The sequence below is a fragment of the Triturus cristatus genome, chromosome 9, assembly GCF_964204655.1.
Source record: "Triturus cristatus chromosome 9, aTriCri1.1, whole genome shotgun sequence".
Taxonomy (NCBI): domain Eukaryota; kingdom Metazoa; phylum Chordata; class Amphibia; order Caudata; family Salamandridae; genus Triturus; species Triturus cristatus.
The window spans coordinates 1,102,431,398-1,102,459,135 of NC_140592.1; the positions used below are offsets into that span (position 1 = coordinate 1,102,431,398).

Here is a 27,738-nt window from a genome sequence, read left to right on the forward strand (position 1 = left end):
GGTGCCAGCAGAGCTAGGGTTCAAAAACTACAGCTAGGCACTTTGCAAAAAAAGGGTCAATTTTCACTGTGAAAAGGTGGTGTATCCACCTTGTGTTTTGGGCCGTTTCCTGTTGCGGGCACTAGGCCTACCCACACAAGTAAGGTACCATTTTTCTTGGAAGACTTTGGGAAATGCGGGGTGGGTAGAATTTTGTGGATCCACGCAGATTCCAGAACTTTCCATCACAGAAATGTGAGGAAAATGTGTTTTTTTGGACAATTTTTTAGGGTTGCAAGGGATTCTGGGTAACAGAACCTGGTGAGAGCCAGTCAAGTCACCCCATCCTGGATTTCCCTGGGTATCTAGTTTTCAAAATACTATAGGTTTGCTAGGTTTCCCTAGGTGCAGGCAGAGCTAGGGTTCAAAACCTTCAGCTAGGCACTTTGCAAAAAAAAGGGTCATTTTTCATTGTGAAAATGTGGTGGGTCCACATTGCAATGGAGCCGTTTCCTGTCATGGCAGAAGGCCTACCCACACAAGTGAGGTCCCATTTTTATCGGGAGACTTAGGGTAACATAGAAATGTAGAGCAACTGTTATTATCTCTTGACATTTGATGCATTTCTGCCTTCCAAATGAAAGACAATGTGTAAAAAATAAGTCATTTTGAGAAATGACCTATAATTCTCATGCTAGTATGGGTACTCCCACATTCTGAAATGTGCAAATATCTACTGTTTGTAAACTCTATATTTTGTTCCCATTTCAGAAATACATATGTGTCTTTCATACCAATTTTTCCATGTATACATTTTCCCAAAATAAATGCTATATACCCGGTACATAATAAAAAGACGCTGCTCAGTTATTGGCTCTGGGTTCGACGGGTTCTTGGTGAACCTACAGGTCCTATATATCCCCACAACCAGTAAGGTCCAGCAAATTGCTTTCAAACGGCTGTCATAATTAGAAGAAGTTACAGGTGAAAACGTTGACACAAATGGCAGTTTTTTTCAACTAATTTTAAATTTTTCCTATATTCAACTGTTAGTTTCTATGAAGAAACCTTGAAAGATCTACACAAATGACCCCTTGCTGAATTCAGAATTTCTACAATGTATAGCCTTCCAGGATCCATTATTGCTTTCATAACCATTTCTACCATTAACTGGAAGGAGGTTGAAAGCAAAAAACAATAGCAAATATAGGATATGTCCCAAATAAATGCCAAAACTGTGAAAAAAAGTTTGGTTTTGTGACAAAAGTCTGCTTTTCCCTGAAAGCTGGGTAGATGGTGATTTCAGCACCACAGCTCTTTTTTGATACCATTTGTAGGGAAAAACCCAGAGGCTTTCATCTTGATCCTTTTTTTCCCATTTAAAAAAAAAAAAAGAAAACACGATTAGCTGTATTTTGGCTAATTTCTGGGACCCCTCCAGGGGAATCCACAAACCCTGTGTGCATTTAGAATACACATGATGTTGGGAAAAGAGGACGCAAATTTGGCGTGGATACCTTATGTGGTCAAAGAGTTACAGGGGCCTAAGCGTGAACTACCCCAAATTGCCAAAAAAGGCTTAGCATCTGGGAAGGCCTAGCAGCAAAGGGGTTAAAGTGTGCCCAATAAGACCATGTCTACTTCAGAACCATTTGTTTTTGCATTAGGTTAGTTCCAGCCTCATTCACACTCACCAGGAGCAGCTCTGACCTTCAGGGATTCAGGAAGAAGGGGGGTGAGAGGCCGGCTGTTGCTTGGCTCAGAGAGTACAGTACAAATATAAAGATTCAAAACAGTGCATCTCTTTTAAATGTGACAATTCCAACGCATTTCAGTTTAGTATAATTCATTGAGGGACAATTGTTAGAAGTGATACTAATCATTAACTGAGAGACATTTATGCTTCTCCGCCCACGGTGTGAGAAAGAAGATATTAAAGTACCAACAGGGTCAGTTGTCTTTTGCCCTCCATATATGGCTTAGGGTGTTCACTATTGATGGTGTTGCAATACAGTCTTGTGTTTTTGTGCTGCACACTCACAGAACTGATGTATTTAAAGGTGCTGAAGAAGATGATGAAGCAAAAGGAGGCACTGTCAGATATGTATATGCCTATCATCACACATAGTGGAAGCCAGAATTGATGCAAGATTTCCAGTTTTCAGTTGTGCAATTCGTCCTCACATGGTTATTTCTTTCTCTCAGCTATTTTATATCAAAGTTAACGCTTTGTGTTTAATTCTTTGAGCTGCTAAATCTGTGCTAAATACATCAGAGCTATGCATCTTTCACAAGGATAGGTGGTGATCGTGTGTGGGGAGGGTGATGTTTTAAAGTAGAAGCTAAAGTGAAAACCAGAGCAACGTTCCTTGGTCAGTTCTTATAGACATTTTGTTCAAAATAGTGAAAAAGTCTTTATTCATTGTTATCTATTCTTGAAGTAATTCATTCAACCATCCCTTGCCCATTTGTTCAAACTAGTGAAAAATTATTTATTCATTGTTACCCATTCTTGAAATAATTCATTCACCAATCCCTTGCCCATTTGTTCAAAATAGTGACAAGGTATTTATTCATTGTTATCCATTCTTGAATTAATTCATTCACCCACTCCATGCTCATTCAATTATTCATTCATTGAGCCATACAGCCAATCTCCAAGCATCCATTCAGTGTTTGCACAATGATATTTAATGAAAAGTGTGCTGTAAAATGCACTATTTGTTTTAAAGGATTTTTGGGGTGGAGGACACCCTTCAAGCCTCCCCTTGTGGCAGTAAGGCTCGCTCTTGCTCCTCACGTGCAGCAGGAGAGCTGGGCTGCCAAAAGTTGCCAAGGCTGCTTTTGATTCCGAGTCTGATTTCGATATTTGGGATACACAACTGCTGTGAAATGTCAGCTTTTTACAGGTCATTCAGTACAAACGTGGCTTTTACTCTTGTCAGGCCGTACAGATGTTGGTGAGTAATTACGCCAGCATCAGTGAAATCTATGTAATCCGCTGCCTATAGTATAATGTTCTTTCAGAAACATTATTGCATCATAATGAGGGATAAAAATAAATCACTAAATACAAGTATTTTGAATGGTCGATCCAGAAATGTAGGACAAAGATACCTTTCACATATAAAGTTTAGTTGTTAATGAAAATACATGTGCATACAAGGGATTTAAAATAAGACATGAAGGTTTCAGTATCATAGTAGTTTGAAATAGATATAGCATGTGTGTTGACTGAAATAAAAGCATTACCTGAGCGAGATGATCGATTTCACGTGATGTCGAATCACTGCTTGTGGCTCTGAGCTGTACAAACCTCACAAGAACCTCCCTTTTAAGATGTGTCCAAACGCTGATCCACGCCTACTTTAATTTGCTTAAATGGTTTACTCTAAAATATTCAGATTATTATTTGCTTTTATATTTTTGGTGGCATTATTAATGTTGATATAAAGCTAATATGCCTCAGGAAATGATTTACTATTCTCACCTTAACTGCATTATTACCATGAGAATAAAATCAAGAAGTAAACCCCACCAACGCTATTACAAAGGGCGAACACCGTAAAAAGTATCATAAGACAGCTCAACAGCTAAACAAAATCCTGCATAAGAATATCTCTGGCCAATGATAGAGAAAACATTTCTGAAAAGAGCAAGCCATTCTATCATCACATTCATTTCTTGACTCTGGGCAGGCATTTACACTTTGGAACATAACATTTTGCTAAAACGTCTTGAGACACTGGCTGCATATTGTGGATGCGATCTGGAATAGAGATGCTCCCTTCTATTCAAACACAGCAAATTACTTAAGATTAGATTTAAAGAACCATCATCATATAGGGGTATTAACAGTGTGCCCTAAGGGTCATCCTAATTCTGCACAATCTTCATTAAAAGTTCACCTTTCTAGTTGCCAACCCTTACTTCAACTCCCTTAACATAGCTGCACCCTCTGATCTAGTATCAGCTTCTACTTTAAGTGGCCCTAAATGAGACCTATTCGCGCATACACTGATGCTCTTGTAATAATACTGATAAAATCGATGTTGATGTGCACAATGATACATTCGGATTTGAGATAGAAATCGCATAACTATTGTCAAATGTGCCTGTCATGAGCTCTCCATCAACCCCGATCCAGAAATACGTGGTCAGCAGGCTGTGCAACCTAAGCCTGGGTTACTGATTGACAGGTCACAGGTGAGGTAGCATTTAGCCGGCAAACAAACATGCAAACAGGAAACTTATGTGTCTTTAAATGCCATGCATGAGAGGACATCCCATTTATACAGTTAATGTCTTTACAAAAACAGGCTTTTGAACTGCACCTGGAGTCCAAAGCAGACTGCTACTTTGGAATGCATTGAAAGGCTGAACTTGGCCTCCATTTATTAGTTCCGTCATAAATACAAAGGAGATTGCGCATTCTCAAGACAAATGGGGCAGGTTATGTTTTGAACCTGAAAGCAGGGTCTTATGGGTACACATCAATTGTGAACTGTTTACTCAGTTCTTCTCCAACCGCTTTGTTGCTTACACCTCAAACTGGGCATTAGGAAATCCATATTTTAATTTAATGGTATCATATTTACTTTTTTTGTTGTAAATGATTTTGTAACAGTTAGGATTACCTAAGGAGGAACGCCGAAGAAAATGGCCGCTACCTGCCGGAGCTCCGTGACGGAGTAGCGTGTTCGACTTCCCCCAGGGCTTTCTTTCTTCACGGCGGACTTCTATACCTGCGGAATTATGCTCCACATTCTTGCCGGCATTGACTGAGATGTCAGTATCTTTAATTGATAGCGGAGTTGGCTGTTATTTGTTTCCTGTGTCTACAACGGCTCTGAGAGCGCCGCGTCCGCCATTTTGGATGTTCCGGTTTCCCGCGCTACGTCGCTGAAGGTTTTCCTCACATCCACTTTCTCATGTGACTGACGGTGAGCTTTTTGTCGCCTCAAGTGTTTTGCAGCTTGACTTTTAATTTCTTCCTGACGCCGTGATGTGCTATTTCTGACTTTGGCTTTGGATGTATTTATACAGTGGATTACTCGTTCCCTCATCACTGACCGAATTTATAAACGCAGGATATTTTCTCCACATTTCCTGGTGTCCCGTTTCTGGAGTTGAATGGCAATGCCTCGCACTAGCCGTGGTGGTGCACAGCAGCCCAAATCCTCGTCCATGGCAGACCCTAATCCTTACAGTGTGCTGCAGGAGTTTGTGGAGGAGCCTGGTTCTGATTCTGTTAATTCTACGCTTTTGGCTTCTGTTCCTTCATGCTCCAGTAATAAGTCAATCTCTAAGATTCCCTCTGCTTCTTCTTCATCTTCTGGTAAAAGAACTAAAATTAACCCTCCTTCTCCTCCCAATACTTAACCTACAATTTCAATGGAACTTTTGTTGGAAGAAATCCGCTCTCTTAAGCCATACATGACAGAGACTAATTTTCGCCTCCAACACCTTGAGGATAATTGGTCAAATACTGAGAAGAGAGTCGATGATCTGGAAATTCATGTCGAATCTATTCAAGCGGTTACAGACCACATTCCTGATATGCGAAGGGAGATCATGCATCTGACACAGCAGGTGGAGAATTTGGAAAACAGGAATAGGCGTAACAACCTACGCATTTATGGCCTTGCGGAAGGACTTGAAGGTCCTGACCCCCTACTATTTTTCCCCTCTTTTCTGCCAAAAATTCTTGGATTTCCTGCAACACCCCCTCTCAACATCCAACGGGCTCACCGCTTGGGTCATAACCTGGGCTCTTCTGCTTCGTCCTCTCCTGTGAAGCCTAGAGGTATTATCTTGTATTTTCTGGAGTATACCGACCTACTCAGAGTCCTACAGGCTGCCAAGCAAAAAGGGAAGATTCTTTGGAACGGTTCTAATTTGTTCTTTGCCCAAGACTATTCTAAAGCCACGGCAGATCGTTGGAAGAAATTTTTGGACATGAGGCCTGCTCTCCGTAATTTAAATGCTCAATATGGTTTATTTCACCCATGTTTGTTTAAAGTCACATATCAGAACAAAACAACTAATTATGAGGATCCTGCACTTCTTCAGCATTTTTTGAATACATGTAGAGATGAATCTATGGACATGTCTCGATCGTAATTTCGATCAACACATTGTCATTTGTTATGCTTCTCTGTTTTATGCTTAATTGTTGCATTGTCTTTTCTGTGTTCCGCATATAACTTTGGTGGTTAACATCTTTTCTTCTGTGTTTCCTTTTTAGATACATTATTCAGTCCCTTTCTACTTCCTTATTCCTTGTCCCTGGAGGTCGTCGTCCTTCGTACTTTCGTCAGTTTTTGGAGTTGTTCGTCTTGATATGCTGCCTTTTCCTAAATGGCTTCACCCTCCCCATCCTCAATGTTTATCTGTGGTATGTCTTTTTGATATATTATATTGGGTTTCTCTATTATGTCTTTTTGTTGTCTGTTTCTCTATTCAAATATCGACATTATTTTGTATTGTTTATTCTATTATGGATTCTTTCTCACTTTTTTCTTTTTCCAGTTCCCTCTCTTCTCTCTTCTTTTCTTATTGTTGCATTATGCATGATGCTGTTGTTGTTTCTCTGTTTTCTGTTCTAATCCTCTCTGTTATTTCTTTCTCTCCTCCTGCTTTGCTAGCTTTCTTATTTCCTCACTTTCAGTTTTGCTCCTATCATACTTCTTTATTGCATCTTATCATTTCTCTTCTTGTGCTAATATTACTTTTCTCCAATTTTTACATGATGAGTTTCTGGGTATTCATTTGCCTGATTGTTTCTTACATAAATGATATTTTTTATTATGAGATATATAGTTAGATGTTGCTAAATATATTTACTTGGAATGTTAAGGGTTTGGGTTCTCCCATTAAGCGGCAACGAGTTTTGTCCCATTTAGCAAATTTAAGGGGAGATATTGTGCTATTACAAGAAATTCATATACAAGAAGTTGAAGTTGCCAAATTACGCCGTAATTGGGTAGGACATGTATTTGCATCTCCTGGCTCAGGGAAGCGTAATGGTGTTGCAATTCTCTGTCATAAGCGGTTAAATGTCAAAGTTATAAATCAAACCAATGATTCTGATGGTAGATGGGTCATTGTATCTTTGTTGATTGATAAAGTCCCTTTAACTATTTTTAATTTGTATGCTCCTACTGTACATGATAATCTTTTTTGGCCCCAGATATTAGTCTCGTTGATGCAATCCTCTGATGACTACCTCATTTTAGGAGGGGATTGCAATATGGTTATGGACCCTATTTTAGACCAGAAATCCCATTCACGTTTTTCTCCCTCTTCTATGCACACTCAATTCACATCCACTATATCCCAACGCTCTCTTGTTGATTCTTGGAGACTCTGCCATCTTACACTTCAGGAGTACACATATTACTCACCAGCTCACTCTTCACAGTCCCGAATTGACTATATTTTTGTTTCTAAAGCACTGATCCAACACATTACCCATTCTGAAATAGGCTCCATTTTAATTTCTGACCATGCCCCAGTTTCCTTGCACCTTGATTTACTTCCCCCCATAAAAGGTACTAGGAGATGGAGATTCAATAATTCTCTCCTATTAGATCCCAAATTTACTCCAGCTTTCCTTGAGTTCTCATCCCTATTTTTTACTGAAAATGAGTCTCCTCTAATATCCCCTCAGGTATTATGGGACACTTTCAAAGCTGCTTCTAGAGATTTCATTATCTCGCTTGTTTCCCATAAAAGGCGGGCTGCATTCCATTCCTTACAGTCAGTTAATACACAAATTAAACAATTGGAACATCGTTATTATTTAAATAACTCTCAATCTGACTTAAATAAACTTCTCAAGGCCAAACTCTCCTTTAATAAACTCTCCACGGAATCTGCTAATCTAATTCTGCTTAAATCCAGTGCCAAATATTATTGTGCGCAAAATAAGGCAGGCAATCTTCTTGCCAAATATCTCAAAGTTAAACAAGAACGCACAAAAATTGAATCTATTGTTTCCTCGTCGGACCTCACTCTTCATAAGGATGAAGATATTCTAGCAGAGTTCACTAATTTTTATCAAAATCTCTATACTCCGGAGTCTCCTCCTCTATTAACAGATATTGACCATTATTTATCTTCCATTCCTTCTCCTTCCTTTCCAGACACAGACTTTGCCCCATTGGAAGCAGATATAGGTCCTAAAGATATCCTAGAGTCCATTCGGATAATTAAAAAAGGTAAGGCTCCTGGGCCAGATGGCTTTACGATAGAATTCTATCTACATTTTGCGAATTTGCTTGTTCCCAAACTTCACCAACTATTTTTGTTTTTTATATCTTCCAAAAAATCTGAAGGGTCTTTTCAAGAGGCCTTAATTTGTCTCATACCTAAGGATAATAAAGACCATACTTTGTGTAAAAATTATAGGCCCATCTCTTTAATCAATCTGGATTATAAGATCTTTGCAAAAATTCTTGCGCTCCGTCTTGACAAAATTTTACCCAGCATAATTGGCAAGGAACAATGCGGTTTCATTAAAGGGCGTCACCTTTCTGACAATACTCGTCTTTTCTTTAATGTACTGAGTAAGTCTCACTCCTTTCCACATTCTTTAGCTGCTGTTGCATTAGATGCTGAAAAAGCATTTGATAGGGTTAATTGGCAATTTATGCTCGCAGTCCTTGTTTGGTTTGGTTTTGGCCAGAAATTTCTTGCTTATGTTTCTTTGTTGTATTCCTTTCCTAGATCCTTTATCTTGGCTAATGGCCTTGTCTCCTCCTCGTTTCCTCTCTTCAGAGGCGTTCGACAAGGATGTCCACTTTCTCCTCTTCTTTTCATTTTGGCGTTAGAACCTTTCCTGATAAAAATTCGTATGAATACAGATATTACTGGTTTCCCGTATGGGGATAAGAATTTGAAACTTTCTGCCTATGCGGATGATATTCTTTTATTCATTTCCAATCCACAATCCTCTATTCCATCCTTTTTGTCGGAAGTATCTGACTTTGCGAAAGTCTCGGGTTATAAACTCAATGTTGACAAGTGTGAAATTCTCCCTCTGAATAAATTTTGTTTTCATGCAGACTTCTTGGCTTCTTCTTTCCATTGGAGTCCGGTTAAGATAAAATACTTAGGCCTGTGGTTTAAATCCTCTATTAAAGACACTGTAGCACTTAACATTAAAAATCTACAAACAATGATTCAGGACTCTACAACTCGTTGGCATCCTTTGTTTTTATCCTGGTGGGGAAGGCTGGATTCAATTAAAATGATGTTGGTTCCCAATATTTTATTTTACCTTTCTAATCTTCCAGTTAATATACCTATATCTTGTCATAAGAATATATATTCTACGCTGTCTAAGTTCTTATGGCAGCATAAAAAAGCTAGAATGTCTTTTGCAAAACTTAAACGACCTAAGCTGTTGGGTGGAGTTAATTTTCCGGATTTTGCTTCTTATCATTCCTCATTTTTCCTTAAGCATTCTGTTCCCTTATTATCTGAGCAGGAAGCCGATCCCATTTCAAGACCTTTGTGGGTTGAGATTGAATCATCTTTTTTTCATCCTTTTACTTTTGAGGAATTTGTATCGCTGTCCCATATTCCCAATAAATTTTCCCTCCCTATTCTTAAAAATTCTCGCAAAACTTTTTCTCCTCTTTTCCTGGGAGGTTTAGATGACCGGTCGCGTTTTTTACACTCTCCCTTGTGGTATAACCCTCTTATTAAACTTCGCAATAGGATGCTTTTTTGGAAAGATTGGAATAGCCTTGGTATTAATTGGACCCATCAATTGTTTGATGAAGGCGCTTGTGTCCCCTTCTCTACCCTTCAGTCTCGCTTCTCTTTACATGATTCCTTTGAATCCAAATATAATCTATTGAGTACGGTTTTGCAAAACAGTTATGACGCTCTTTCTGATTCCATCACTCACACTAATTTATCCCCTCTTTCTCTCCCTTGTTTGCTTGCTTCCTCTTCTGCCTCCCAGATATATGCAAAACTAAGAGATACTTCTGGCACTCGAGATAAATCTAAAACAGAAACGGACTGGGAATCAGATGTAGAGGACACATTTTCTGTCTCCCTGTGGCAAAAGGTTTGGATCAAGATAAAGAAGTCCTCTAGAGCAGCGAATACAACTCAAACGTTATTTTTTATATATAACAGACTTTTGATTACTCCTGCCAAATTGCATGCAATTGACCCTTCCATCCCTCCCTCTTGCTGGTCTTGTTCAGCATCGAGGGCAGATCTTAACCACATGTTATTCAGCTGCCCGAGGATTCATAAATTTTGGACTGATGTGTGGACTCAGATCAATAAGATTTTTTCCACCTCTTTCCCTCTTACATTTTCACATATCTTTTTAGGTAGTCTCTCAGACATATGGTCCTCTTCCACCACCAATACATCCATTATTGACTTACTTCTAGCTGTAGCGTTTCAGCAAATCACTAAATCTTGGAAGGATACCTCCAATGTTTCCTTTCAGGCTTGGTGGTATGGAGTCTGTTATCATCATAGACTTGACAGAGCCTATGTTTATCCCATTACACTTGCCATTAAACGTGATTTATTATGGCTTCCCATTACAGATTTTTTAGATATGTCTGCTCGATCCCTACCCCTACATAATCCATGTACAGAAGAGGTTCCCAAGCCCCCATGACTGCATTCCTGATGGTTTCATGTACATACTTTTACTGCTTGTTTTATGCCTATTTTGTATATTTTTTATTGGAGGAGTTTTTGTGCGTTTGACCTATTTCTTTATTCTTTTGTATAATTTTGTATGACAATGATTACATTTCTATTGCAACTGTTTTTGTTTTATCTGATGATGCTTTCTGCCCCTCTCCCTTCTACCTCTTTCCCTTATCTTTTATTCCTCTCACTTAATTATGATGTTCTATTTTTCTACTTGAGATGAGTTTTAATACTATATCTTATTGTTAATCTGTTATAAATGAACTTCAATAAACTCTCCTTTAAAACTAAAAAAAAAAAAAAAAAAAGGATTACCTAAGGAATGTAAGATGTTATACAGCAGCCTTGCCTCATACACATCACCCTTTACACATAGTTGAACATGGTCCGTGACTGGCTACCCTTCCCTCCCAGCTTTCCACACCACCCTGAAGAATTAACATAAGCAAATTATCTTTGGAAGGCGGCGGGTCAGGGACCCCCCGGCCGTATTTATTATATAAAACAATAAAAGGATGAATATCAACATTCCATCAGTTATGCAAGAATAAGCAAAATTCATGACATTAGATTTACAGTATCGTAGACAAATATCAAAGGCTAACCTTAACAAACGTCTAATACAGCGTGTTTCCTATCCGAAACTAACATCCTGCCTGAATTTTGCATTCTAGCATATCTGGCCGGACGGCAAGGTCGCTAACCGGTGTCAAGTCCTACTAACCACGCCCTTACCTAGAGGTGCGCATGCGCGACTGGGGACCGCCTACCCCGTCGGCATCGTGAACTGCATTTAACCAACAAGGAGGGCCCTTACACTTTGCGTCGTATGCTGACGTCATGGTGTATGTGCGGGGTGGCTACCAGCCTAAGGAAAGCGTGACTCCCTCCCCCGCATTTTTAGCAGCTAGCGGATATTCCTGCCCCTGAAGTTCTAGGAGGGACCAGTGGCCCCTCCCCCTGGGCCGCCCCCTCCGTGGATGGTGACGCCCCCCTTAGGACCTTAAATTGCTGCTCACCGATCATGACCTTACCGCCTGACCAACCCTAATAAATACGACGATGAACCTAGAAAAAGAACTCGCTAAAGGACAACTACACTACACTAAAACCAACAATATAAATACGAAGCATGCTGTGCTAATGGGAGAAACGGCCTACGCACAATATTACCTTTTCAATGACAACATAATCACAGCTATATAACGGGAAAAAGGCCTAGGTACCCACAACCTGGTTTAATAACATAATCACACCTGTAAAACGGGAAAAAGGCCTAAGTGCAGATAACCTTCCTAATTAACACAACCAATCCTACCTTTCAACGGGAAAAAGGCCTATGTCAAACTAACTAGCACCCCTGACGAGCATTATTTAGTAGCTTGTATTTTCTTTTGGGCTGGTGGGTGGGAAAATAATTAATCAGCCCCGAGCGTGGGGCACACGGAAGGCGCGGGGAGCGAGCCAGGAGCAAGAGGGCGCCCCCCTCGCTCCCCGCGCCTTATAACTGGGGCTGCCGGCGACTGGGAGCCCGCACCCCCGATCGTCCCGCCCCCCTGCCCCGGAAGCCGAATGTACGCTTCTGGGTCACGGGGGAGGCATCCACCTATCGGTGCTGGGGGCGCACCACGCGTGTCATCGCCCCGCGACACACCACCAACACCGAAGGCCGGGGGAGGGGGGGCACCGCACCGCCATGTTGGCGTGGGGGCCGAGTGGCCCCCACTTTATACATGGTCCGTGACTGGCTACCCTCCCCTCCCAGCTTTCCACACCACCCTGAAGAATTGACATAAGCAAATTATCTTTGGAAGGCGGGGGGTCAGGGACCCCACGGCTGTATTTATTATATAAAACAATAAAAGGATGAATATCAACATTCTATCAGTTATGCAAGAATAAGCAAAATTCATGACATTAGATTTACAGTATCGTAGACAAATATCAAAGGCTAACCTTAACAAACGTCTAATACAGCGTGTTTCCTATCCGAATCTAACATCCTGCCTGAATTTTGCATTCTAGCATATCTGGCCAGACGGCAAGGTCGCTAACCGGTGTCAAGTCCTACTAACCACGCCCTTACCTACAGGTGCACATGCGCGACTGGGGACCGCCTACCCCGTCGGCATCGTGAACTCCATTTAACCAACAAGGAGGGCCCTTACACTTTGCGTCGTATGCTGACGTCATGGTGTATGTGCGGGGTGGCTACCAGCCTAAGGAAAGCGTGACTCCTTCCCCCGCATTTTTAGCAGCTAGCGGATATTCCTGCCCCTGAAGTTCTAGGAGGGACCAGTGGCCCCTCCCCCTGGGCCGCCCCCTCCGTGGATGGTGACGCCCCCTTAGGACCTTAAATTGCTGCTCACCGATCATGACCTTACCGCCACAGGCCAGCATTGTTTCCCGACGATCTGGCCCCCCCACAACTCCTGCCTAAAGGTCATCCTTACCTCAGAGCGCCCTTCAACCAAGCTAGGATATTATCACACCATATTCTATTCCCAGCCTCCTTCAAATGGACCCCATCCTGCAAGTACAAATCCTCCCCCCAAATAGCCCCATGTGGGATGGTTTGTAAGTGGGAGTTTCGGAAAAGTTTATCTAACTTGGTATTGATCCTCTTTACCGAGTGATTCAATGCCCTGACAGACTCACCCCCACGCCACTGCAGCCGCGGTATCAGCTGAGACCAGACTACCGTGCAGTCAGGGCACACCCTCTTTACCCAACCTGCTGCTGAAATGATCTCTTCCAGGAGGACCCTCCTACCCAGTCTAGCAAGGTCATTCCCCCCCAGATGAAGAATCACCACCGCCGGTGGGGCTGTATGTTGGGCGACCAACTCCGCAAAGAATCCCCTAAACTGACTGAGGCAAAGACCCCCCCTCCCAAAGAAAGAGATGGACCAACCTTCATGCTCTAGCTCCCTTCTACCCTTGGCTGCAAAAAAGACAGTTTTAGCACGATTGACATAAGAATGACCAACAATCCAAACCCTGCCTGACCGCGTCCTGTGTTCCTGACTGTTCACTCCTCGATGAGTCGCCGATGAATCCTGATGATGACCCGAAGCAAGCTCTCCGCCTGCGTCACAGAGCGAAGGAACTGCAAAACCAGAAAAGAAAACCTGATGTCAGTAATACTCTAGGTACTTTACAACATGTGTACCCGCACATACCGTTTGTAGCAATTGGAATTGGGTGACCATCTCCCAATTCTTCTAACACTGTTCACATGTAAACCCCTTGCGGTTGCCTCAGTGGCTGCACCTATCCTAAAGGAGTGTGTGCCAAATTGCTTTGGGTCAAGGCCCACCCTGGCAATAGTCAACTCCATGAATCTTCTAAACTGATATTTGGTTAGAGGGGTGCCGTCCGCGTGTACTAGAAGTGGCCCACCCAATAATGCATCTCGCTGCTTGATGAAAGTCTCCATGTGGTGTACCGGACAGCATGGATTGGCCCTAGCCCTGTGCAGTACCACAGTCACCCCCCGGGACTCCTGATCAGTTTTCGATCTCCTAATCGTCACCCACAATGTAACCCCCTGAATTGTTGTGTTCAGGAACTGGATACCCCCCTGCCTATCTGCCTTAGAGGCTGCCACCAACTCGCTCAGCCTCAACGCCCCATAAAAGGCTAATGTAAACGCTGCTTTAAATAATTATTTCTCCCAGCCCGAGCTACAGACGTCATGCAATGCAGGCAGTAATGCCGTCATCCTCTCCAAACCTATTGGTTTCCTTGTGTCAGCCGTGCTGCCCTGTAGACGGCGCCAACCCCTCAGACCCTTCCGCACTGCAAAGTTGTTAGTCGGATCTTTCACCCCCTTCGCCTGTGCGTAAAAGGAGACAGCTGCCCTATGCCTGTTCGCTGTGGCCACTGAGCAACCCTCGTGATGCAAACTACCCAGATAATCCGTAAAGCTATTTTCCAAAGCCCATTTGGATTCCCAGTCGCGCCCCAAGAAAGTGCAATATGAACCAAACGCCCCTTCATAAGCTGTCCGTGTCTTGGGGGCTAAGCTAGCAGCCACGAGGTCCGGTAGTTTGGGGCACCAATCTGCCAGAGTGCCAACGGGAAGTGAGTCGGTGTAGGCTCTGCTGTTGGAAGATGTTCCCTGAATACCTGCATTTTTTGGCGAGAGAGTGCATCAGCTGCATTATTAAGGACACCTGGTACATGTTTTGCCCTAAATACAACATTCAATAGCAAGCATCTCAACACAATCTCCTTCAAGAGGCGGAGTATGAACTTACAGCGTGCCGCTTGCTGATTGATGCACTCCACCACCGTCATGTTGTCTGACCAGAATATTACTGATTTGTTACGCAGGAGTTCAGGCCAGACCATTAATGCAACCCAAATGGGGAACAGCTCCAGAAAACCAATGTTGGTTGTCAACTCACTGCACACCCATTCGTCCGGCCACCTGTGGGTGACCCACCTGTTTCCAAGGATGGCACCAAACCCCACACTCCCAGCAGCGTCAGTCCATAAACCTAACTCTGCTGAAGTAATGGGGGGGCCGGACCACACAATCCTGCCGTTGAAGTCCTCCAGGAATGCCAACCATATCCGCATGTCCTGGCGTACCTCAAACGATAGTCTAGTGCGGTGGTGTTTTTCTCGCAGGCCCCTCATAGCCTGCGAGAAAAGGGGCGAGCCATAGGTATCACCCTCAACATGAAATTCAACTGGCCCACTGTTTCCTGAAGCTGTTGTAACGAGACCTTCGCTTTGGCCAAGCACGCGCGTAATGCCGCCTGGAATTTACATACCTTCTCCTTTGGGAGCCTGAAACAACCCTCCACAGAGTCTATTTCAATGCCCAGAAATTCTAAGCAAGTAGCTGGCCCCACTGTCTTCCCCGGTGCCAGCAGGACCCCAAAAGCCCGCATGAGCACGCAAAATTCATCCAATGCCTGTGCACACTTCTGAGACCCCGCCTCACCCAGGAAGAGAAAGTCATCCAGGTAGTGCATGACCTGCTGATGCCCGGTTGCCTGCCTCATTACCCATTCCAAGAAGGAACTGAACGTCTCAAAATAGGCACATGAGATCGAACAACCCATGGGCATGCATTTGTCCATGTAATACTTCCCATCACTTGAACCCCAAAAGGTGGTGATCCCCCTGATGCACGGGGAGAAGACGAAATGCAGACTCTATGTCAGACTTGGCCATCAATGCCCCTGGACCCAGGCCCCTAAGCAACCCTACCGCGTGATCAAAAGAGGCATATTTTACACTGCAGACATTCTCATCTATGGCATCATTCAAGGATGCCCCCCTTGGGGCTGAGAGATTATGAATGAGTCTATATTCGCCTTTCTCTTTCTTAGGGACCACACCAAGTGGGGAGCAAACAAAGTTGGGCACTGGCACCTCGTCAAAAGGTCCTGCTAACCTACCTAAGCGTAATTCTTTTTCAATTTTTGCAGCCACTACCCCTGGGTTATGCTTTACCGACAGTTGGTTCCTGCACTCAGTCCTACCTGTGTACCCTCCCGCCGGTATCTTGAAACCCCAAGAAAATCCCTCCTGTAGTAATTTAGCCGCTGCGTGATCCGGGTATCTGTTCAGCCAGGGAATCATTGCCATGACATCGATGGGAGTGTGTGATACTAAACCCTCCTTCAGTCTATTCAGGTTTCCTTCTCCCCCTGGAGCCCTGGTTGCCACCCTTAAATCTGCAGGAGGTCTCTGGGTGTGATGGGTGCCCGCACGAGGAACAGGCGTGTTTTGAACTTATAAGTGCCCGCTGCCCTAGTGCAGGACCGTTTGTTGAAATCCCAACATACGCCCTTTTTATCCCCCCAACCCTTACCCTTTCCTGGTACCTCACTTCCCTGCGCATGCCGAAAGGGCTGTTGTGGCTTGGACGGGTATATTTTCTGCGAAGCAGTTGCCCCCATCGCAGCTGCCCCCCCAGCTATCTGGTTGTACCATGACAAGGAATCCACCACATCCCACTCTAGGGAAGGATTGAATTCCTTCGCCTTCCTGAATGAAATGTCATACTCTTTCCACCCTTTCCCCACTTGCGTCTCGCTCCACATGGCAATCCTGCTCTGGTAGCAGGCCATCTCAGCTTGTAAGTTGGGCGACCTTTCAGCTGTAATGGCACTAAACACGGAAAAGGCCCGCATCCAGTTAACAAATGTCTCCTCAACCCTGAACTTAGACAACTCGTTTCTCCATTCACTGGGCAACATCAATTCCTTCTGTGACTTGGCGTACTCCAGTTCCCTATTATCGAGCAGCAAGGAGAAAATGTTGACATATTTGCCCGCCCAGATCATCTCTTTTACAGCCTGAGACACATGTTGCCCCAAATTCTCCTTCCTTGACGGTATAGCACCACCCTTAAGTACTGGCAAAGCCACCTCCTTACCATTTTCAATCCCTTGCGACGTCGCCCCCTCGTTCTTCGCCGTTTGTCCGCTGGTAGGACCTGTTGGGGGAGTAAGTGGTGCCAATGGTGCCCCTCCCCCCGCCCTTGCCAACTTAATCATCTCAACCAGTTTCAATGCTTCGGCTGAATGATCCTGAGAGGATGGCAATACCCCCCCAACTGCAACCAGGGCAAAACAGCGGCTATCTGGGATGCCAATTCCTCCGGGACAACATTGCTCGTGGGGGTTGCAGGGGGAATGACCGGGGCGACCGGCAAAGCTGGAATAACCGGGGCTGGCCCGGCCGGTGCCAACGGTGGCATCCCAGGGGCATCCTTAGGTACCCCTCCTGGCAAACCCTCCCCGTCAGTTCTATGTTTGGGCGTTACAGTTTTCTTAGACTTGCCCCTCTTAGTAGGGGTAACAAACTCCCCTCTAGGCAGTGGTGGATTAACTACCCTTTTTGGCCTGCCTTGTGGACCCGACGGCCCGTCCAGCCTCTGGTTAATCTCTGCCACATTCCTACCCAACTCATCCACCCTACCCAACCGCCTATCAATCGCCGTCATCCTGCGCATCATAGCCTGCATCATTTGTTCCATGCGGGAACTCCTATTAACTCGTGCCCCCGGCATATTCCCACACTCGTAATGCAAACTAGTCCTAGCCAAACACCGGCGATTGTACCTTTTTGTTTTCTGATGTAGGATGTGAAGATGGCCGTAAGCACCATGCGACTGTGACCGCAAAACACACCAAGCTATTCTTAGCGTGTCGGCGAGCGCCAAACCCCTTGTAGGAAGGGCTCAAGCCCCGCTGTCCTCCAGAAGCAATGAAATGCAGGCCCGCCTCACACCCCTTACCACCGAAGACCTGTGCGTCCTCCGCCCGTTGCTGTGCTCTGCCGTGTTCTGTTGCCCGCCACCGGAAAGCAGCACCAGAGTCAAGCTTCCTATGAAGAAACAAATATTACTAGCCTGGAAAAAACACTTTGCACAATCAATCCCTGTAGCTGAAACAAACTCGTAGCGATCAGCGAACCCCTTCTCCAGATCCACAATTGACAGCAATAATCATTAATTCCTTCAAAACTGGGTTAACTGTTCAAATACTAGCAGCCTCTGAGCACTGGGCGGGATAAAACACCTAAAAAACACTTTAAACCAATTATAATTCAAGCATTCACTAGTGTTCAAATACTAGCAGCCTCAGAGCACTGGGCGGGATAAAACACCTAAAAAACACTTTAAACCAATTCTAAACTGGGGCTGCCGGCGACTGGGAGCCCGCACCCCCGATCGTCCCGCCCCCCTGCCCCGGAAGCCGAATGTACGCTTCCGGGTCACGGGGGAGGCATCCACCTATCGGTGCTGGGGGCGCGCCGCGCGTGTCATCGCCCCGCAACACACCCCCAACACCGAAGGCCGGGGGAGGGGGGGCGCCGCACCGCCATGTTGGCATGGGGGCCGAGTGGCCCCCACTTTATAGATTGTGCAAATCGGCATTACTTTCCGTTCCTTCACGTGCAGCGGTAGGTGCCCCAGTAGCGCCATACCTGGGAAAGAGTTTGGATGTTTGTATCATTCTAAATGTATGCTAAACGCATCTGTGATCATTGAAATGTGCGCAGACAGTACTCGGATTTACCTATAACTAGAGGTTAGTTTTGGGTGCTTCCCCATCGTCACCTACAACCAGAGAATAGCTCAGAGAGCTGCTCCATCATCTTAGATTGCTTTGAAGGTATCTGTTAGTCGGTGAAGGAGATGTTATTTTGCCTGAGCATATCCAAAGCAGAGGTATTGATGGTGGGGATACCGATAAAGCTACAATACTGTTCAGCTAAATTGGGCCCCTAGGAGTCGTATGCCCCGAATATTAAAGCACTTTAGTTTGCTATTTCACTCAGGCCTGTCCTTCTCTCTTCAGATAGACATAGTGGTGAAGCAAATTCATTTAAATTGTTTTAAAACCGAACAAGTATTTTAGGGCTGATGACATTCATAGTTGTGGCATGATATGATTATTTCCTCAGCCCCATTTGCTCTATAATCAACATGATACAGCGAATCTGTGGTTAAGACCCTGGTAAAGTATAGACTGTCACTAGTGCTTTTACAGGATTTTGCATCGATTAGTGGAACACCTTGGTTAATGGTGCATCCAGAGGGTTCTAGGATGTCTGAAAAGAATCTAAAACCACACAGTCAATGTGTTTCTGATTTTGGGTGTTGGAATCATGTTTCTCACAAACTGAGGAAACTTTCCTGACTCCTCACAAAAACAAGCATTGGCCGCGCGCGGCAGGAGAAGCGGGAGTTGTGTGCGCGCACGGCCAATGCTTTCTTAAAAAACACGAAAGTCATTGCGATCACGATCGCTCTGAAAGCGAAAGTGATCGCGATGACGCTCTAAAGGCGGTCATCGCAATCACGATCGCTGTGAAAGCGAAAATGATCGCGATGACGCTCTAAAGGCGTTCCTGAGTGCTGCTGGCTGGCCTAGCGCATGGCGGCAGCGCGCATGCATGCTCACATGCACGCAAGCGCTAGGCCAGCCAGCAGCACTTAAAAAAGCCACATACAAAATGTCTCTCTGAGCCAGCGCATGCGCTGGGCTCAGCGAGACCTAAAAATGAATTCAAAATGATTGTGCTCCTGGCCGAAGTGTTTAGTTAAACCAACTGTTCCTATTTTGTTAAACACCTCTTGTCTTTTGTTTTTCAAGGTGAATTCATATTCGTGCAACACTTGCTATTCTTCACCCATATTAGGACCAAACAAGTGCAAAATAGTACTTTTTTACCTGTCAGTCAGTGCAAATGTAACCACGAAAATGTTAGTGAGTGGTTGTACCTGCATCATTTCAATTTATGTCATCCTTTGCGAATCTATCCTTTTCATATCTTTTTACACTATGAAGAAATGTAAAATCAACAAATCTATTCTACTGAATTACACCTGCTGCCAAGTCATAGTTTCTGTGGAAACATAGCCAGCAGTGGCATAACACAGGCCCCTGCATCCCCCGCGGGGCGGGGGGCCCCCAAGCTGTAGGGGGCCCCCTCAGCACAGTAGTCAGGCCTGAGAGCTCTGGATTAAATCCGAAGTGGGGCCCCTGCCGTGTACCTTGCACGGTGGCCCCCTCAACTTTCGTTACGCCACTGATAGCCAGCTCCCATTCAAGCAATGCCCCATGTGGTCCACTGGGCTCCAAAGTAGGGTCATTTAGAGGCACCCCACTACATGTCCAAAATTATTCTCCTATCGTTTATAGTGGACTTGATTACATGACAAAACTTCAAATGGTTAAAACTAAGAAACGGGGCCTTTGAAAGTTCCACTATGTTGCACAAAATCCAAGCTTGAAGGTAGAACTTACCGGACGCATTTCAGAAAAGGCATGAGAACTAGATCCAGGTGAAATTTATATTATGCTGGTGTAAACTTGTGCAATTACAGTTGTTTTGCAAAGTTCCTGAAATAAGTTATTACACCATATAGTGAAATTGCATAACGTTCATGGCAGCCATTTAGCCTATGCCCACATAAACTACAACCAGCAGCAAGCAGCTGCTGTTTGTGGCACTTGCAGATTTTTCAATGTTTCTTTTAACAGAAAATGCATCCTCATATACAAAATGGAAATATAGTGCCACATGCCAGTTTTGTATTTAATGTAGTTAGGCCTAATTTTGCATTATTTCACAACAATTTTGCATAATTGTACGAATGCACATCACATACATTTCACACACCCTACTGAGCCTTTCTGGCTCACCTGCAACTGAAAACCAGTGAAGAACATTGTATTGGGGCTCAATCTTTACTGTCTATTACATCTCCCTCATCACATCATATTTTGGCACACCCATCCACCCGAAATGAGTTGCTCAATTAGCTAATGGTAAGTGAGAGACTCCTACTTTTCTCCGTTACCTATTTTCCATATGTGGCCTAAATGATGACACAATATGCAGGTATCGGTCTTTAACAAAAATCCAAACTATTTGTTCAGCTTTGTTCCTTATAAAAGAGAGTCTATTAGTACTCTCTTAAAGGAGAGTGAATGGTAAAATACTCAATATACATATTTAAAAAAAAATATTTTTATTATGCTTTTTTTAAAGAACACAACAAAACAAACCATAACAAAATCAGGTACAGTCATGAAGCGTCGTACATTTATAATCCATACATCAGATAGTATACTTTCATAGCCGCAGCGGGCCATTTGAAAAGATAGCAATGCAAACCCTATATTGTTGTATCGGAGTTTCATGGGGTCTCCCTGTCCTTTAGGTGCCAATGGCCCATTGCAGGTTGTTTTAGCCCGAGAGGAACAACCATCTGGAACCCGACTAGTCGTCACCCACTGTGACATCAAAACTACAGTACTTCCTCCATTTACCCCATATCCTGTGGAATTTCTTTGGGCATCCCCTCACCTTATAGGAGACCCTTTCTGCTGCCATGTACATGTCGATACCGGCTCTCCACTCTCGGACTAGTGGTGCAGTGACTGCCCCCCACATTCTTGCCACTTCTATCTTTGCCACCACCAGTGCCAATGCTATAAAGAGTATTTGCCATCTGCTCAGGTCTACGTCGCCCGGGATTCCCAACAGTATAAATTTAGGGTCCGAGGGTATATCAACCCCCAGTACTTTACTCAGTTCCTCCAATATCCTCCCCCAATAGACCTGTATTATATTGCAGTCCCAAATGTTATGATAAAAGTCGCCCTCTCCATGTACTGGCTCGTCCTATTTTACGTAGTCTGGCTCGGTTGTAGTAAGCTCTATAGAGTGTTTTGTACTGAATGAGGTGAAGGCGTGATTTAACCACCTCTGTAGGGTGCATTAAGTCTGCCTCCCTGTCTATGGTTTTAAGTGTGCCCAGGTTCCCCTCCCAGGTAGATCGTAGCTTGCCCAATCTATCCGGGGCATTATTATTGAGGGTCTGGTATGTTAGTGCCACTGCCTTTGTAAGAATGTGCTCCTAGAGCAGTCTCCCCTCCAGAGGTGCATAGTCTGGCAGTGGGGAATCACCTATCTTCTCTGATTGCCATGCGTACCTGATTTGAGCATACCTGAGAGACTGGAAGGTCTGTTGTGCAAAGTCTCGCTGAAGGGTATCGAAATGTTTAAGTTTACCCTTAACCATAATATGGTGGAGATACCTAGATCGTCCCACCCTCCAAAGCCTCGTAGCTTCCATATTTCTGTTAGCCAAGAGCAATACCAAGGTGGTGTTTGTTTATTGAGTTTCCTGTCCCACCCCATTGCCTTCGTTGCCCTCCCCACGCCTCTATTGTGGGTTGGGTGGCCGGGAGAAGTCTTCCTTTACCTCTGCCACTATAAAGGTAGTGTAGGCAGGTACATCCGGCCATTGTGTCCCACTCCAGCCTGTAGGTGGGGTGATCTCCCGATGCATGTAGCCACTCATTCACTGGTGCTAGTTGTTCTGTCCAATAGTAGTCCTCTATGTTAGGGAGCGATATCCCCCACTATACAGATTTCATTGTAGGGTACCAAGTGCAATTCTAGGTTGTTTCCCCAGCCACAGAAGTGAGAATAGCTCAGCATCAATTTACCGGAAGGTTGCTCTCGGGAGGGGGAAGTACGTGTTCTGTAGTGCATAAAGAAAGCGGGCCAAGGTGATCATTTTGAACATAGCAGCCCGGCCTAATATAGTGAATGGGAGTGCTCTCCACAGCTGTGCATCTTCTGCAAAGTTCGTGAGTACGCACTTAATGTTTTTCTGATAGCAAAGGTCCCTATCAGTGGTAAGGTAGATTCCCAGGTAGGTAAACCCACCATGGGCTATCTGGAGGTCCCTGGGAAGGGTGGGCCATGTGATCAAAGTACCAGGGCTATATATTATTGATTTGTACCAATTGATTTTATATCCCGAGTGATGTCCTTGCCTATCTATAGCGTGAAACAGGGTGGGAATCGAAGTAGTTGGGTGCGTGTTATATAAAAGTATGTCATACGCATACAGGGAAAATCTTTTCTTCCAGAGTATCCTCTGAATGGATGCAAAATCCGCGCACCTCAGGGTGCTGCCTGACAGCACAAGCCAGAGTTTCTACAGTGAGGCCAAAAAGTAATGGCAATAGGGAACAGTCCTGCCTAGTACCTCGTCAAATGGGAAAGTCGTCTGAGTTTGTGCCGTTCATCCTAACCCGCACCTTGGGGTCTTTATACAGAAGTCCCACTGATTTCCGGAAGTTGGGGCCTATACCGAATTTGAGCAAGGTGACCTAAAGGAAGTGCCAGTAGACTGCGTTGAACGCCTTTTCCGCGTCCAGTGACAGGAGAAGGTGGGGGTATCACGATCCTTAACCCCCATTATCCAATTGTGGGTCCTGCGCAGGTATAGTTTTGTCGCCCGGCTGGGCAAGAATCCCGATTGATCCTGGTGGACTAGGGTCGTTATTACCTGACAGAGCCTCATGGCGAGGATCGTCGCCAGTATCTTCACTTCCGTGTTAAGTAGGGATATCGGGCGATAGGATTCGCATTGGTTTTGGGGCTTCCCTTGTTTATGGATAGGGATGATTGTGGCCATGCGTAAATCTAAAGGGAGGACTCCCTCTTGGCAGGTGAGGGCTAAGAGATCAGAACACCTTTCATAGAGTTCTGCCGGCAGGCTGTTTGGTCCCGGGGTTTTAATGGGGCGTAGTTGGGTTATTGCTATTTTAAGTTCTTCAATCATAATGTTTGGTCTAACCCTTCCCTGTCTGCTTCATCTAATAGTGGGGTATGTATCTCCACCAGATAGTCTTCAATGGCAGAGGTCGGGCACAAGGGCCAGGCGTCATAGAAGGTTGAATAGTAAGAAGTGAAAGTCCTCACTATCCGGTCGTCTGTTGTCTGTGGTATCCCTTGCGGATCTATAATGTTCGTCACCCATCGGGCCTCTGCCTACTTTTGGCTAAGCCATGCCAGAAATTTTCCCGATTTGTCCCCTACATCATAGAGCTTGTGTAGGGTTGCCTGGGCCTGTGCCTGTACCTGTGCCTTGGCCACCTGGGTAGCCAGGGACTTGTAATGATGCAGTGTGTCTGTCAGTTGCCTTAAGACCTGGGGGTCCGCCTGTGTGATATTTAGTCTCTTAAGGGTGAGGATCTGGGTTTCTAAAGTAGTTAACTCTTCCTGATCTTTCCTCCTTTCCCACGCGACTCTGTTTTGCTCCCTGTCCCGCAGAACTGTTTTATAAGCTTTCCAGAGGACTACCCCTGATGACACGGACCCTACGTTTGCGCCAAAGAAGATGTTTTGTCCGCTCTAATGCCCTTCAGCACTGTCTGATTCTGTAAGTCCCATGCAGACAGTCTCCAGCACTTTTGTCCCGTCCGGGTCCGGTCCCCCACCCATACATAGAGGGGGGGAGTGGTCTGACAAACCCCGGGCCATGTATTCCGCCTCATGTATAGTCTGCATGTCACCCTTCGGAAGGAACACGTAGCCCAATCTAGAGTAGACCCTATGAGCACACGAGTAGTAGGAGTAGCTCCGTGTCCCCGGATGTAAGTGCCTCCAAACATCTACAAGACCCAATGTCTCAGCGAGACGTGCCAGTTGTATAGTGAGCAGTGTTTGCGTATGATCTCCTGTGCGGTCAGTGTGTGTATGCATCACGTCATTAAAATCCCCCCCGATAATATGTATCGAGTGCGGCGTCTCTAATAGGATTTCTGTCATCTTGATGAACATCCTAGATTGCAGGTTTGGTGGGGCATAAATTGAAAGTAAAGTAACAGTCCTTCTGCCCCATGTCGCTGTCACCCCAACAAATGCGCCCTGGGTGTCTATCAATGTGCGTGCCACACGGAAGGGGGGTGACTTCTTAATCAAAATTGCCACCCCTCTAGAGCTGACGGTGTACCCCGCATGGGCCAAGACGGTATATGCCCCCCTCGCTATGAATCCACATTTTGTGCCTTTAAGATGAGTGTACTGTAGCATCAGTACATCTGGGTGAGTATGTGTGAGAAAGGACGTCACCAACCCCCTTTTGATTTTATCTCCAAGGCCGTTAACGTTCCAGGTCAGGGAAGTGAAGGAAATACTCTATATTTTTGTATGTAGATTTATCACAAGAGTGTAAGAAAGCTGTAATACTGTCCCCGCTGGACTTCGGCTCAGGTGAGCTTGGCAAATAAACATGTAGATCGTTGATTCTTTTGCATGGATATCTGGTAGAGCTACTCTCTGGGATCAACCAGGCTGCTCAGGATGCAAAGGAGAAAGCAGCATGGAAGTTGGGGACACGTATTGAGATTGTCCCAGTTTAAAAACAATTGGGATGGTAGGCAGGTATGGTGGGCCCGCACTGGAGAACAAGCATCCTCCCAGTATTGGGCACATAGCAATTAGGGTTTTCATTAGCACCCATCTGTATTATCTTGATGGGAAAACTGAATGATATACAACAGTTGTATCCATATTGCTCGGTTCTGGCATCATGACCGGTGCTGGGTGCATTAATAAATACCATTTCCACTCTTGGTATTTGTCTCCTGTTTCATTGCAGCTGTATCATCTTTACCACATCCTCATCATTCTAAAGTCTTACTTTGTTGCCCTTCACCCCTTACCCACAACCTTTTACCCATATCCTGATACCAATAATCCCTTAGCCATTACCTATACACTTACCCTACCGTTACACCTTTAATCTATTATCCATTACCCCTTTAGCCCTAATTACTTCACCCTAAATTCTTAGCCCTAGCTCTTGTGAGTGGTTTTCTACTTATTTTACATGTCGATGTGCAGATGGCAACTGACGTGAGGAAAAAGTGAGGAGGCGTTGGGGGACAAGGTCTATAACAGCCACAGTGCTGTGCGAGCGGCCGAGTGGCTGAGCAGTGAGAGGCCATGGCAAGGATGGCACCTTGGGGGCCCTAGACTCTGGTTTAGGCCCAGTTGTTTCCAGTTGGACTTGCGAGTCAAGAGAGCCCCGCGAGACACACGTGACCCATGTGCCTGCATGTGAGTGTTAGGTAGGGCATTGCCACTAGCGGCAACTTCTTGTTTTGTCCTGCCGCCTACTCGACAACCGCCACTGCTCGCTTCAGTTTTACAGGGCTCTGTTGTTACTAACCTCTTGCAAATGAATGCTGACACCTCTCCGGACCGGCTGAGAAGGAGGGCGTGGAACTGGGAAAAATGCGCCACAGTCTATCGGGCGCTGCAGGCGGGGTGGGCGGATGAAAAACACGGCCATAATCCCGATGCGTAAGAAGGAAACTGCAGTTCCCAGAAGCCTGTGCTGCGCGTCTAACGCGCACAGGAAATGACATCGCTCCGTGACCCAGAAGGCTTTGAATGCCAGCACATACATAGGAAACGCCTCAGATTATCCTGTTTGATGGTAACTCCGAGGACGAAGGAGTTGGTGTTCTGGAGTGTCCGGTGCGGTGAGGGTGTCACTGACACCGCCATCCCAGTTCCTTTCCTGTTTGGCCAGTAGATTGGTCAAGCCGCAATTCGTATTGTTGCAAGCCTTTGAAGCTACAGTGATATCCAGGAGCTAGTACTTTGATTTAAAGGCTTGTGTATATTCTAAAAGATAAATATTTCGTAGATATTGTTCTGCCAAAAGAATTGCTAAGACTTCGTTTATACCAGGTGGTAGAGTGTCTGCTTTCAAAAGACTATACCAATTACATTTCTACTTATTCAAATGCTTTTACAAAATTGATGGTATGTTTTGTTGCCAATAGTTCCACCTGGAACATTACCCAGAGTGATCAACCATATGCCATATGGATGTGTTAAATATTGTGTGTTTTTTTGTTCGTGTTCTAGCAGGGGGTCAGTGAGAGGTTGATTCCAAGCCTTATCCTTTCTCCCTTGTGATGTTAGGCATTGCACAAACATTGGTGGATACTATCTCAATTTCATAGCATATACTTCTTTTGGTTATATACATATTAGGCTTAGTATAATCATATTGTTTCTGTTCACAGTACTCTTTGAATGAAATCTGGGTCGATACAAATAATGTTCTATGGAAGACGTTTTAGCCAACTGGAAGTTCTCGATGAATTCAAATCGTCCTTCTTAAGGCTATTGCAGGATCTTGTTATTTTTTCTTTACAGGTATAAAGGGATATAGGAAACCTATGAGTAAATGTGATAGCTGTTTAGGCTGTTTCCTAAAGGCCAGTTTTATAAACAAGTCTTTCTTTCCACTGATTAGTTTATTCGATCAATAGCATGATCATACACATACATAAAATTGCAAGGCGTACAATAATACATGACAACATTAAAAACACAAAATCTTAAAATAGCATCAACTTCAAGTAGCTATAGATCAAGTGTAAATAATTTATAAAATTCATAGCTACATGCATTGATAAAAAGATTTCTATTTTACCTAAAATCAGAGCTGAAGTGGGTTAGCCCTGTCATAACCCCAGTTTCCCAGTAACTAGCCTAGAGCCGGCTTACTTACACATTCAATAATCCATGACAAAATATTGTTTTGCCACTTTAGATCTAAGCCACCAGGCATAAAGCAGATATCTTGAAATTGTGTATACAAGCTATCTTGCAGTGTCTGACCTAAATATACGTAAGGCATCAGAGGGGTGAGAAAAGGAAAGCAATAGGCAGGTGGGAATAATCCAGGTTTTGCTAAGAT

The 27,738-nt window shown here is 44.6% G+C and overlaps 2 protein-coding genes across 7 annotated transcripts in view; one reads left to right on the forward strand and one right to left on the reverse strand.

Moving 5' to 3' along the window:
- The window catches only part of LOC146799437 (galectin-3-like), a 279,550-nt gene extending 276,187 nt beyond the window's left edge, over positions 1-3,363 (reverse strand). Inside the window, exon 1 of one of the 2 annotated variants that reach the window (XM_085627006.1) lies at positions 3,232-3,363. The gene's annotated coding sequence lies outside the window, so the exon portion shown is untranslated. The remainder of the gene's footprint in view (positions 1-3,231) is intronic. The other variant, XM_085627007.1, reaches the window with a different exon arrangement.
- Positions 1-27,738, forward strand: part of LOC146799438 (uncharacterized) — a 145,412-nt gene that overhangs the window by 12,436 nt on the left and 105,238 nt on the right. For all 5 annotated transcript variants that reach the window (XR_014968903.1, XR_014968901.1, XR_014968902.1 and 2 more), the window contains exon 2: positions 6,227-6,376. Coding sequence is in view for 2 of the 5 variants with exons in the window: in XM_085627005.1 (XP_085483131.1) it covers positions 6,227-6,376 (150 nt within the window). In the remaining 3 variants the exon portion in view is untranslated. The remainder of the gene's footprint in view (positions 1-6,226; positions 6,377-27,738) is intronic.